This window comes from Bubalus kerabau, chromosome 4 (genome assembly GCF_029407905.1).
Source record: "Bubalus kerabau isolate K-KA32 ecotype Philippines breed swamp buffalo chromosome 4, PCC_UOA_SB_1v2, whole genome shotgun sequence".
Classification (NCBI taxonomy): domain Eukaryota; kingdom Metazoa; phylum Chordata; class Mammalia; order Artiodactyla; family Bovidae; genus Bubalus; species Bubalus kerabau.
Window position 1 is genome coordinate 10,762,513 of NC_073627.1, and position 12,675 is coordinate 10,775,187.

The 12,675-nt window shown below is 54.2% G+C and overlaps 1 protein-coding gene across 1 annotated transcript in view; it reads right to left on the reverse strand.

Annotated features, from left to right (window-relative positions):
* Positions 1 to 1,044: 1,044 nt before the first annotated feature.
* Positions 1,045 to 12,675, reverse strand: part of USP36 (ubiquitin specific peptidase 36) — a 32,735-nt gene continuing 21,104 nt past the window's right edge. The window contains exons 14-21 of the mRNA XM_055575282.1: positions 9,924 to 10,562; positions 9,232 to 9,362; positions 6,828 to 7,418; positions 6,209 to 6,402; positions 4,605 to 4,706; positions 3,840 to 3,955; positions 3,377 to 3,528; positions 1,045 to 3,172 (exon numbers count right to left, since the gene is read on the reverse strand). Coding sequence (XP_055431257.1) covers positions 3,397 to 3,528; positions 3,840 to 3,955; positions 4,605 to 4,706; positions 6,209 to 6,402; positions 6,828 to 7,418; positions 9,232 to 9,362; positions 9,924 to 10,562 — 1,905 coding nt within the window. The 3' untranslated portion in view covers positions 1,045 to 3,172; positions 3,377 to 3,396. The remainder of the gene's footprint in view (positions 3,173 to 3,376; positions 3,529 to 3,839; positions 3,956 to 4,604; positions 4,707 to 6,208; positions 6,403 to 6,827; positions 7,419 to 9,231; positions 9,363 to 9,923; positions 10,563 to 12,675) is intronic.

The window sequence follows — 12,675 nt, forward strand, 5'->3', positions numbered from 1 at the left end:
AAAAGCTCGGCTGGTCAGACAGGCCTGTGAACTATAATCTGTCACCCCAAACTCTCGCCCACCTGCCGAGCACCCCCTCTGGTTTGGGTCCGGTTGATGCCTCGCTTCACCTCTTCCTTTGCTGTCATTTTGAGCCATCTGGCCATACTCCAACGGTGACCAGGGTAGAGTCCTGTGTCTGAGGGCATCCCTGAAGGCAAGGAAGGGGTGAGGAGCTGTGGGGCTTGGCTACCAAAACCCACCCACTGGAAACCTGCCCCTACCCCGGACTGTCATCCACTCACTGGTGCTGCCCTTGCCACCTGTAACCTCCCAATCACAGGGGGCTCTACAGGGTCCTGGGCCCCTCCAGGCCATGCACCAACTTCCAGGACTCGTGCAATCAGCCAGACATGATCTTCCTGCTCTTGTTAGGCCCAGCCTGACCAGACCAGCAATGTCCACATGGGCCACTGAATTCCAGTGCTTGCTGGAACCAAGCCTTCCTTACCAGGGCCTCCAGCACGTGGCTGAGGCAGCAGCTGGGCACGTCCAGGGCTGAAGGTGACCTGACTATATCACTGTACCCGGGCCAGGCTGGGAGCAGGGGCAGTGTCCCCAAACTGGAGGCCTGCGTTACCCTTGACAGCTGTCAAAAAAACTCAGTTTGGTAAAACCTATGAAGTCTCCCTCATCTTTACCTGCAGAAATCCAAACATTCGGTTACAAAAATTTTCAAACAGACCTCAGTGGAATGATACTGTTTCCGTGTTTCAATCTGATGTTCATCCACAAAGCTCAGGGAGCCACTTCAAAGGATTCTTGCCTTCTTAAATTCGGATAAGTGTATGTATAACATTAAGACATTCAGATAAACCTCTTTATTCCTAATTAAATAGGAATGTGGTCTAAGCTTTCCTGCACAGACTGCCCAAAGTGCCTGGTTCCCACTCACGGACAGGTGACAGAAAGCACCCAAGGCTGACCTCACATGTGAACAGGGCCAGCAGACTGAAGTATGGGGTGGGAGGAAACCAAAAAAGCGAAAGGGAAAAGACAGGCAGGTCCCACAAAAACTTGTTATTTTATTGCACTGAGATCTTGGCAACATCTGTGGCCCCCTCGGTCCCTGGCCATGAGCTGCGGGCTCATCGCACACACGGGGCCTCGGTATAACCAGGGCCCCCAGCGGAGAGGCAGGGGGAGGACTGGGACCACCAGGAGAGGTGCCCCCTTCACAAACATGAAGTTAAATTAAACCCACGTTCTCAGTCAACAACCGTCACCCTAAAAGCTTCAGTTCTTCACCTTGATGTGTACGCACCCAGGATCTGGGCTCGCATTCTGGGCCGCTCCTTTCCCTCAGTTTGGCTGATGCTTCTCCTTGAAAGGGGAGGACTCGCCTAGCTAACAGTGATAAACACTGTGGAGTCAGGCCAGTGCTCATCACTGCCTGGGAGAAAACGGGTGATGTTTTCCTCAGAAAAAGGCATTGTAATTATATAGTGGAGAGAGAAAGAGACTGATTTAGAGAAGAGGGAGAGAAAGAAAAGGAGATAAATTTTGTGCGAGCAGACAACAGAATTTTTCTTTTTCCAACTAACAACACAGGACAAGAATATGGTCGGGGAAACAGTTCACACAGGAATGAATGCTGACATCTTGAGACGGGGAGAAGAAAACCCTGCCCATGGAGGCACCTGCCTTCCCTCCTGACGTGACAAATGACAAAGTCACAGGGCACTGGGCGGGCCCCTCAGTTCTGAGCAGGCGTGGTTGACATGCAGGAGTCAGGCCTCCAGAAAAAGGCTCCCTGGCCAGTCCAAGCAGAGCTTGGTTCCCATTTGCTGGCGCCAGAGCAGCCCCAGCTCAGGCCATGGGGTATCATCCTCCCCACCTTTTAAGAGAGAAATACAAAACCAGGAAAAACAAAAACAACAACCCACATGAAAAAATTAATTTATCTCCCCGTATAAAAAATGTCTAACGCTTTTTTGATACCACCTGGGTCCCCCAGGTCCCAGAACAAAGGGCAAAGCTCAGTGAGGAGGAAAGCAGGGGCTGGATGAGTGCACTGGGGCTCAGGCCAAGGAGATCCCCTGGAGCACAGGAACAGGCCAGACATTGAGCCACGCCCACCGGAAGTGATCCCAAGAGGAGAGGAAGTGATCCCAAGAGGACATGTGCTGAGGGATAATCTTCAGACTTAACCTCTGTACCTTCTACCACTGGGACACTGGTCTTTTTTCTGGACAATATCAGCTCACTGAGGATTTCCCGTATTTATTAAATTACAAGTTCGCAGGCACAGCTTGAGCAGGATAAAAAAAAAGGGACAGTGATCGTCTCCAGTTACACAATCATCTTCAATTCAAAAGCACTCACAAAATTGAGCAAATGAAGCCGGTATTTGTATATGAGGGAAAGGAGACATATTGCTAATGGAAGCCACAGTCCTGGTCAAAAATAAACGTTTTTTATCAAGTAGTAAAATAAAAGGAGGAATCTACCCCAAGAACACCACCTCGGTAAGGACCCCGGGGTTACTGCAGCTGCAAGGGCTGGGGGCAGGAGAGGGGAGGTCCAGCAAAGCCACCTCGGAATAGTAGCAGCCTGAGCAGCAGATGTGTTGTCGCATCTTTTCGGCCCCCACCCCGCCCCACCTCAGCCGTCTGCTCTCCAGAGGAGGTCTAGGAGTTTCTTGAGATGGAGAGATGCATTGCCCTCCACCCCTGCTGCCCAACTCCAAAAGAAGGGAGAGGCTGCAGCGTGGGGCCAGCCTGGCGCTCTGACTTTCCGAGGATGGACTGGTAAGGCATACAGAGCCCCCGCGGGAGGAAGTGGGAGCCGCACGGTCCATGCAGAAGGGCAACCGGCCGCACGCTGTCGCCTCCGGAGCTCGAGGGCGCCCTGGAAGGCTCGGCCGCGTCCTCCCCGCCCTCCCCTGTGGCCCCAGGCTGGCCGCTGCTGGCCAGCCTCACAGGGCGCCGGCCCCACCCCGCATCCCTATCGCTGTGCTGCCCCTGCTCCGTGCGTCACCATGCGGTCTGTCACAGTGCACGTCGTGTTCACCTGAGCAGAAGCCCAGGGCCTCCGCGGGCCGTCCCCCCACTGACAGGCCAGCGAGTCCATGGCAAGCGGCTCTTCAGTCCAGACAGACCGTCCGCGGGGAGGGATGCCATGTCTCTGGAGGCTGTGGGAGCAGAGAACATGGCTCCTGATGGAGAGAGATGAGACCCTGAGGGTCCCACCACCATCCCTGAAGTGTGCGTCCCACACAGGCCACAACATGTGACTGAGAGGGAGCCCAAAGACACAGCACACACACCACACTCCACACACATGTGTAAACACCCCCCCCCCCCCCGCCCCCACCGCCACACGCACGCAAACTGACCTATCTTGACAGCAGCACGTTCAGCGGCGATAGCTCAGACTGGAAGCCTTAGCTGGATGAGTCACAGACCAAAAATTCCGTCTACTCTGAAGTTTTTGGAAGGCGTTGAAGTTTCTTTTCTTCTCTCTCTTGAATTTTTTCAATTTCTTCTCCTATGTCAAGAATCACAGTGTCACAATTCCCACAAAGGCCTCCCCCAGGTCCTGGTGGCTCCTTCCAAGTGCTTACCGCACACCAGCTCGAGTCTCACCGTGTGACCTAAACAGATCTATCCTCCACATGGTCCTCGAGAGGTGTCCCCATGACCCCAACCTCACTGATGGCAGAGCAGGAGCAACTGCAGGACGGAGACCCTGCACCCAGCCACGTGCTGCCAGGCAGCCAGGCTCCAGCCTTGCCCTTGGCCACTTCAAACCGCCCGAAAACCCAAGTCCCCCCTGCCAGGTGCCACCACACATCACACCTTCCCTCGGTCGAACTCTTCGTCCCAGTCGTCAATGACCGTGGCCGTGCGGGCCAGCCTGCTGTCCTGAATGGCGTCCTGACTGACGGCCGACACCTCGCCGTCCCACGTCAAAACTGCAAGGCAGACACATGCGTCAGGACCTGGGTGGGCTCCCAGCTGCCCTGGCGATTTACTTCAAGGGTGAAGTTTACATACGAGGCTGGTCTGCTCCTAACGATTCACCGTTTTTGAGGGCCACCTTCTGGTGAAAATGGACACACAGAAGGAAAAGGAAGAGGGACAGGGTGGTCTCTGATTTGCAGGACAGTCAGTCAATGATTCTGTCACACGAGCAAACACTGTTAACTCTACCACCGATCCTCAAAGTTTAGTTTTTATAAACCCCTGCTCTCATTTGAGAGACAAAGATCTTGTGTTCTCCAAGTCCGAATTAGAAAAATAATGTTCTAAATGAGAATGTACAGCACGCGAGCTGGACGAGCCATCCCTGCCACAGCCATCCCCGCCCCAGCCATCCCCGCCCCGAGACACACACTCATCCTTTCCCCGCTCCTAGAGCCCAGGGGGAAGCTGTTCTGGATCCTTCCACAGACTAACCCCAACTGCAGGGTTCTTGACCTGCATGCAACGGCTTCCTTTTCCTGTCTTCAGAGCCAAGCAATCTCTGTGCACAAGGCTCAAAACTGCAGGCCCGCTTCAGGCCTCTTTATCTCCTACGGAAGCCAATCGCAGAAAAACAGGAGTCAGGTCTCAAAACAGTACCTTTTCTCCCATAAGCTTTATCAGATGAATATTTGAGCAATTCTTGGACCACATCGGATTCTTTCTCTCTGTCCCAGGATGCAAGTGGAGCTGGTCCCAGCCCTGCAACCAGAGGAACAATTTACATACATTTAAGTCACCAAGAAAATGACCACACACCTTTTATTTACAACAGCATTGCAAAACTTACTAATCACAAATTACTGAAAGGATGTGTAAAAGCAAGCTGTTTCTGCCTGCCTGTGGCAAGAGAATTAATGATTTCTCTTCCTCGCCTGTAGGGAACTGGCAGAAACATGGAGCTGAGGGAACTGGAGGGGCGAGGCGCCTCTCTCCACCGCCACCACCGCCACCGCAGCTTGGTGGGGCAGTTCCCATCTGCTGGCCCTGTCCTCAGAGAGCCTGGCCAGCAAGAAAGGACATCTGCACAGACAGTACTGACTGCCCCTCATCATGGCTCTAGAGATGACATCTGAGCTAGCCCTGGCCTCTGCCCTGCCCCTCAACCAACTCCAACCGCCTGAATGGACTCGCCGTCCTAAACACAAGCCTCATCTCGTCTCTCCGGGCTGCCAACTTGGCAGTGACCTTGTGTCCTTCAGGCTCAGTGCTCAGAGCAGGAGAGCTCCACTGTCCACCCCCAGCCTGTTCCCACCAGCCGCACTGGCTGCTCCTCAGCACGGCTCGGGCCCAGCGGTAACGCGGAGCCCTGGACAACTGTAGCTCCAGCCAATTCTCGGCCACCGACACCCGTCCCCATTTTGGGACTGTGAGCGGGCACGCATGGCGCCCCCGGCCTGGCCAGCAGGCTCACAAAGCGATGCCGTGGTCTGGGGGCGGCCACTCTCTGCCGCCTTTTCTCCAATTATGCTCTGGCCGCCTGCTGCAGCCACTCCTCACTGCCTAGCAGTTAGCGCTTTGCTATGTAATTATCAAAACCCCACATTCATTCATGGCTGCGTTTCTCTGGAGTCCGATACAAACTCCAGGTCAATCCCCAGGGTGGTTGTGCCCCCAAAGAACTAACACAACAGCTGATGCCCTGAGATCTGGGCCCCTTCCAGAGGAGCTGAGGACCTTCTCCTCCCTCGTGTAACAGACACACTCCACCAGGAAAGCCCAGTGAGTCCCACCAGCCAGAAACAAAGAGAGAAGACAAAACACGAATGAGCTGCTTGGTGGGGGCCTCAGCCGAGGCAGACCCACAGCACACGGAACCCCAAATGCAAGAGGCCACATGATCGTCAGACAGGCTCACAACTGAGAGAGGCAGAGGGAAGTGAGCTTCTGAACTCAATGCTCCAGGGTCAAGTGGCAAAGGACAACATCAGGCTGGACGGCCAGGAATCATTCCAGTGGCAAGGTCCAGAAGGGAACAGCCCTGAATCAGAAGAAACGCTGGGCTCACGAACGTGCTGACATTTACGTGTGTCCTGCGTTCTCCTGTGGGGTAGATCCTGCTGAATGATCAGCCAGGTGAGGAGGCCCAGTGGGCAGACGGCTCGCACCAGGGCAGAGGGCTCCCCAGTGAACTGCATCTGCCTCTGGACACACACGGCAGGCTGGCTCCTACCCTTAGCGCCCCCTCCTCGTCCCATGCACACCTGTGGGGCCCCTAGGAGCCTGGCCATTCACAGCTGGCAGGGGCCTGCACCCAGGGACAGCCGGGCCCCTCTGGCCCACGGGCTCCTTCTCTTCTACTTCTTGTCGTGGCTCTTGCTTCTTTTTTTTCTTTTTCTTTTTCCTCGGTGATGTTGCAACAGTCTCTGGCTGGACAACGTCCGAGGGCGCGCAGCTCCTGGGAAGTCAGACTGGACAGTCAGCTCCGAGCAAACCAAAGCCCAGACACCTCGAGAACTCTGCTGGCATGTGCCCAGCCCTGCAGAAGAGCCCCGGGAGACACCACCCGAACCCAACCAAGACAGAGTGTGCCAGCGATCCATGGCCACAGCCCAGGAGAGCACACGAGCGCATTTTTAATCCTCACTGAGGCAAGTCCTACAAACTGGACAACAGGACCCCAGCCCAGCCCAGCCCGGGTCACGTGACCTCCCAGCACACATGGTACTGGACAGATCCGGGACATGCCTCCACTCGCCAAACCCCGGGACAACATGGTCGTATCCCAGAGGTCTGGGCACCTGTATTTCCAGACAACACCCACCCGGAGCAGACTTTGTGTGAGTGAGTGGAGGTGCAGGGCCCCTGGCTCCTTGCTCTCACCCATGCCAAGGTGGGTCCCCGGGGAGGCAGTCTTCTTCATCACAGCTCTCTGGTCCCTTTCTCCTCCTCTTCCTGCTGCTCACATGGGGGCCATTGGTCATGCATCCCACGGGCCAGCTGTTCTCCAGGCACTGGCCACTCCCTGGCTGCTGTCTGCCTTCTTCCTCCGATCTGTCTGCTGGTGGCTCCACCTGGCCCTCCTTCCTGCGTTCAGGGCTCCAGGGCGGCCCCGGTGTCCGCTCGTCCTGCAGGGGGGTGGCGTCCACGTCCCCCGTGTGCTTCCTCTTCCTCTTCCTCCTCTTTCCGGGCAGGGCTGCCACGGCTGTGCAGGTCTCCGAGACACAGCCCCCTACTTTCACACGGGTCTTCTTCCTCTTTTTACCAAGGCTCTGGAGGGGCTCACTGGCCTCTGGCAGCTGGTGTGGGGGGGCCCGGAAGGCCCCATTGACCTGAGGCAGGGGTGCAGAGGCGGGCGAGCAGCTCTGTGGGTCTGATGTCCCAAGAGGTTGGGGGCTGCTGGACAGTGATGGGGGACAGGGGCCGAAGGGGGGCTTCAGATGGCTGGAGGGTCTGGGAGCAGGCGAGACAGCCCTGTAGGGAGAGGCAGGCAGTGAGGACAGGCTGAGTTCTTCACCCTGCCCTCCTTCGGCCCCCTCTCTCTCAAGTAAGAATTTTCAATGATTTTCCCCTGTAAACCTCAAATATGTACATGTTTCAGAGAAGTTAGAAAACACAGGCTAACAAGCAAATTCAAACCTCAAGATCAAAGTTCATAAAAATCACTACGTATCTCAGTTTCTTGTCACCAGTTGGTCCAAAGTACTTTTACAAACTCCAGTGTTTTAACCTTTCAATACAAATGTGTTCAGAGGAAAGCTCCACCCAGCAATAAACGTCCAGCCTCCACAAGCATCACGTGTCTGAGCACAGGCAGCTGAGTCTTACAAGAAAAGCAGATACAAGCCTACCTGTCTTTTGCTATTACTTTCCTAGGATTTTCCTCTGAAACCTGGGGTTTATGAAGATCAGGGAGACAGACTTTCCAGCCAGCTATACAGCAAGACAAGCAAGGGGTAGGACCGGACAGGCGAGACTCTTGGCTCTCCTTCCTGTCAAATGTGTGTGTTGCTAACTTGTGTCTCTCTGTGTGTTTAGTAGCTAAGTCACGTCCGACTCTTCTGCGATCCCATGGACTGTAGCCCGCCAGGTTCCTGTCCATGGGATTTCCCAGGCCAGCATACTGGAGTGGACTGCCACTTCCTTCTCCAGGGGATCTTCCTGACCCAGGGATCAAACCCGGGTTCCCTGTTGGCAGGCCAACTCTTCACTGCTGAGCCATCTGGGAAACCCTTCTGTCAACTATGCATGCACCCATGGAAAAGTCAATTTTCCACCCTGAGCCACAATTTTCTCATCTGTGAATGAATGACAATAATGCCTACGTCCAAGGGTTATTAATTAAACAGAACTGTCTCATCACTGTCTAAATCAGAACAAACTCTGATGGTCACATAAATTGCATTACTATGTCACGTTACTCTGCATTTTTTGAAATTAAAAAAAAAGTTGTACGTCAAAGAAACACAGAAAAAAATACCAAATATATGTTGTGAACATTTAAGGACATTCCAAGTGCAAAACCCCTGTGCCAGCAGTGAGAGTAGGAGGAGGGGGGCTGGGGGAAGGGAACAGCGGGCCCTGAGTGCAGGGCCTCGAATGAGGGGGGCAGGGAGGGCATGATGGTGCCATGTAAATGCTGAACCCGTCCAAACCACCTCGCGGCTTTGCCTCGTCTTCCTTCTTTCCTCCCTCCCTCCACAGCTGTCAAAGGCCTTAAAAGTCTCTCACTCCTCAGCCAGCCATTTATCAGTAACTCTGGGCCTTCTGCCCTCGACACGTGAAGGGACTCAAGCGTCCCTGTGCAGAGTGGGCCTGGAGGCGACAGCCCACGCCTCTGGGCCATCTCCCCAGGATGCTGAAAATCCCCACGGAGCCACGTCCGCTGCAGCGGCCCCCGGAGCCCACTGGGAGTGCCCTGAGGGCCAGGGCAACAGACCCCACCTTGCCCCAAGATAAGCCCTGGAGCGCTGCTGGGAGACACAACCTGCATGCAGGACTCTGAGCTCACACGGCGTCTGTCCAGACACCACCACCCCCGCAACGCCGGCCGTCTACTCTGGGGTCCTGTCTCGGCGCTGGGGATCCCCAGGCACATCAGTTCATAGCACACCCATCACCAAGGGCATGTGGCAGACAGACGGGAGATGAAGACAGAGTCAAAAAGGCCAGGACCACAGAGACCAAGCTGCCCGTGCGCCGCGGAAGCCTTTCGGGCAGGAGGAGAGAGGGGACACTGGCAGACCTCTGCGCCGGCACCACGGGGAGGAGCGGCTGCCCTGCTTACCGTATCGCACGGACAGGCCAGGGGGCGGCGACGATGGGGTGAGTGGGTTTCCGGGGGTAGGTGAGGTCGGAGGATGGAGAGAGGGCAGGTGGACGGAGGTCATTGCCGGTTGCCCTCCGCAGGGTGCTGGCCTGCAGTTATTGACATAAATAAAAACTTGGTGGTCTAAAAAAGGTTGCCGTGAGTGAGGAGGAAAATAAAAATAAAAGTAAAAAAAAAAGAAAAGAAAAGAAAAAAGAGCCCAGAAGGGAGGATGAGAGGACAGGAGAACAAAAAAAGAGAGCGTGAGGGGTGGAGGGGGGGCATGATAGAAGAAGAATCAGAAGTGTTTTTGGTTAGAAACAAAAAGGAAAAAAGGAAGGACGTTTAAACAGAAACTTCAGTACAACAATTACATCACAGCGCGTCAGGCTGCACACAGAGGTGCCGGTCAGCTTTGTGCCCCTGTGCTGGGCTCCCGGCCAGGGCCCATCCCCGAGGCTCCCTTAGGACGTCTGTCCACAGAAGCGGAGGCCCATCGGCCCCCAGCCTCATCTGATCACACTACTGCTGCCCCGGCCCGGGCCAGGACAGCCCTCCAACGCTGGCGGACACCCTCAGCCGCTGTCCCACCGCCCTCCCCAAAGCTAAAAGCAGCCCCACTTCCTGGCTCCTACCAACACCCTTCGGGGTCGAGCTGCCCACACACCCACCTTCTTGGCAGAGAGGGCCAGCTTTTTGGCCGGAGGAGGAGACATGGTGTTGGCCGGCTCAGGGCTGGTGCCGCTCAGGACGGGGCACTTGGCCTTCTCCAGCTCGGCATCCTGTCGGGCCGGCAGCACCTTGGTGGGGCCGGCAGTGACGGAGTGGGTTCCCTGAGAATCTCCGAGGGGAGTGACTCCGCTCTGGGGGGCCTGGGGGGGCCTGCTGGTGGGGTGCTCGGGGCTGGAGCCCCCCCTCTCAGGGGTGGGGCCCTCGTCGCCCGCCTGGGGCCCAAGCCCGTTGGGCGTCCCCACAGCTGGGGCCCGGAGTGAGGTAGAGACAGCGGCCCGGCCGTCCCAGGAGCCTGGCCTGCGACCCTCGTTCCTGCTGCCTCCCGGCGCACTGGCACTGGGTGGAGGGGAGAAGTGCTGCAGGGAGGCTGGTTTCTTGACTTTCTTTCCAGGCTCATCCAGAATGGCTGGCGCGTGGGTGGGTGTTTTGCAGACTTTAGGAGAAGGGGACGCCAGGGGGGGCTTGGCAGGAGCATATCCATTTGGAGACTTCAGGCCCAACACAGAGCCATTCCCGGCAACGGGTACTCCAAGTTCTTCAGGTGTCTGTGGCTTCTTCATCGTCACAGGGTCTGGTCTCTAAGAGAGGAGCAAAGCAGAGAATGTGATCAAAGCCAGAGGGAGCGGGGCCGGCCCCTACAAGGAGACAGAAGGCGGGAGCTCTGGAGGAGCCACTCCAAACAAATTGACATGGGCACATGATACAGATGTCGCTGCTTCTTTTCAGCAATTCCTGAGTTCTGCACAAGTGGGCGCATCTCCATAAGCATCTCGACTATGAAAGCAGGACGTTTTCATCAGGATTTGAGTTATACAAAAATAGTATAACGAGAAAAAATTTACCAAGTTCCATCACCTAAACATAACCCTTGATTGATATGTTGGCTTCTTTGCCGACACAGGGGCACCTCGGTTTTAACCATGTGCCGTATCACTTAAATACTCAGGCCCTCAACAAAGGTCTTAACGTTTGACTAGCAGACAGCTTGGAGAAGGCAATGGCACCCCACTCCAGTACTCTTGCCTGGAAAATCCCATGGGCGGAGGAGACTGGTGGGCTGCAGTCCATGGGGTCCACAGAGTCAGATACGACTGAAGCGACTTCACTTTCACTTTTCACTCTCATGCATTGGAGAAGGAAATGGCAACCCACTCCAGTGTTCTTGCCTGGAGAATCCCAGGGACGGGGGAGCCTGGTGGGCTGCCGTCTATGGGGTCGCACAGAGTCGGACACGACTGAAGCGACTCAGCAGCAGCAGACAGCTCACTGCGTGAAGAGCTTATAAACTAGACTGGCTCCAGGTAGCCTTGAAATGACCAGCCAGGTGCTAAGTGCCCCAGCCTTCTCTGTAGCACCTTTACACCCAGGTCTATACCACCAACACCCTGAAACGCTCCCCAAGGCCTGTTCACCGTGACCGGTCACCTCCCCCTCCTAACAGGTCAAGGTCCTACGCTTAGTAACTACCTGTCAATGAAAAATCAAAAAACTGAATCTTCTCCTGTATTTAGTACTCCATACTCATTTTTTTTTAGAAATAGAATGACTAGACTATTAATATTTTCATAAATTAGGATGCATATTGCCACACTGAATTTACTATCCTCTTACCAGCAATGAGGTTTTCCCAAAACGTTTGCTAAATTCATACTACTTTGAATCATTAAGCACCCATATCCTTTGCACAGGCCACAGAGTGACTTGAAGTTACTGAGGTCATTTTTTATCTCTTTATTAATTTTCCTCCTAAAGGGAATACACCTTCCCACTGTGCTGCACAACCTATTCAATTGTTGAGCGTTTAAGTACCTGGGACCATACAATGTTATTTAAAGTAAAACGATTTCTGGGCAACTACAGTGTATTTGGAAAGTTGCTTTCGTAATGAAAACACACACAGTCAGTGGACTGGCCTTGCTAACCCAGCCTAACCCAGGGCTCCCCACGCTCACCCTCAGGCTCCCCTGCGCCCCTCGCTGTTCCTCTGAGCTGTGACTGAGGTGTCTGGCTTTCTTGCTCTGGCCAGAGTGACCATCACCCTTGCAACTGGGTCATAGCTCATCACTGCTGTGTCAATTCCAATGCTTCTATTTCAGCTTCTATTTTCTTCAACGTTGGCGGGGAAACAGATTTTCGTAAAAGACTAAAAACCCTGCAGGCTGTGGAGGCCATTGACAGTCTGGGTTTGATCTCATCTTCAGACTGGGATCACAGAAGCAGTCAACAGAGATGGTTGTTCTAGTTTGAATTACAAATTATGTTGTAATAAAGGAAATTGCTATTTATCTTGGTAATAAAACCGAGTTTAACTTTTTCCAATACATATGAAAAAACCTTCAAGGGATATTCCTTAACTTTACCACATTTTCTTGCTCTCTCTCCCTGCATATACGTATCAATATATGCATGTGTATGTACCTATATATTTTTCTAACCATTTGAATGAATTTTAAACAAGACGTCCTTTTACCTCCATATACAGCAAGTATTCCTCAAAGGAAAGGATGTTCTCTTACCACCACCATAGTAAAACTGCAACAGTTATGCCCTGGTACAATCTACTCACATTTTCGGTATTAAAGCGTGGGGGTAACGACTTTTCCCGGCGCTTAAGGTGTGCCTGGGGGGCCTGTCATTGCACTTGTATAAGGCAGCTGGGAGCTAAGTCCTGATCTGCTGAGTCGCGTCTTC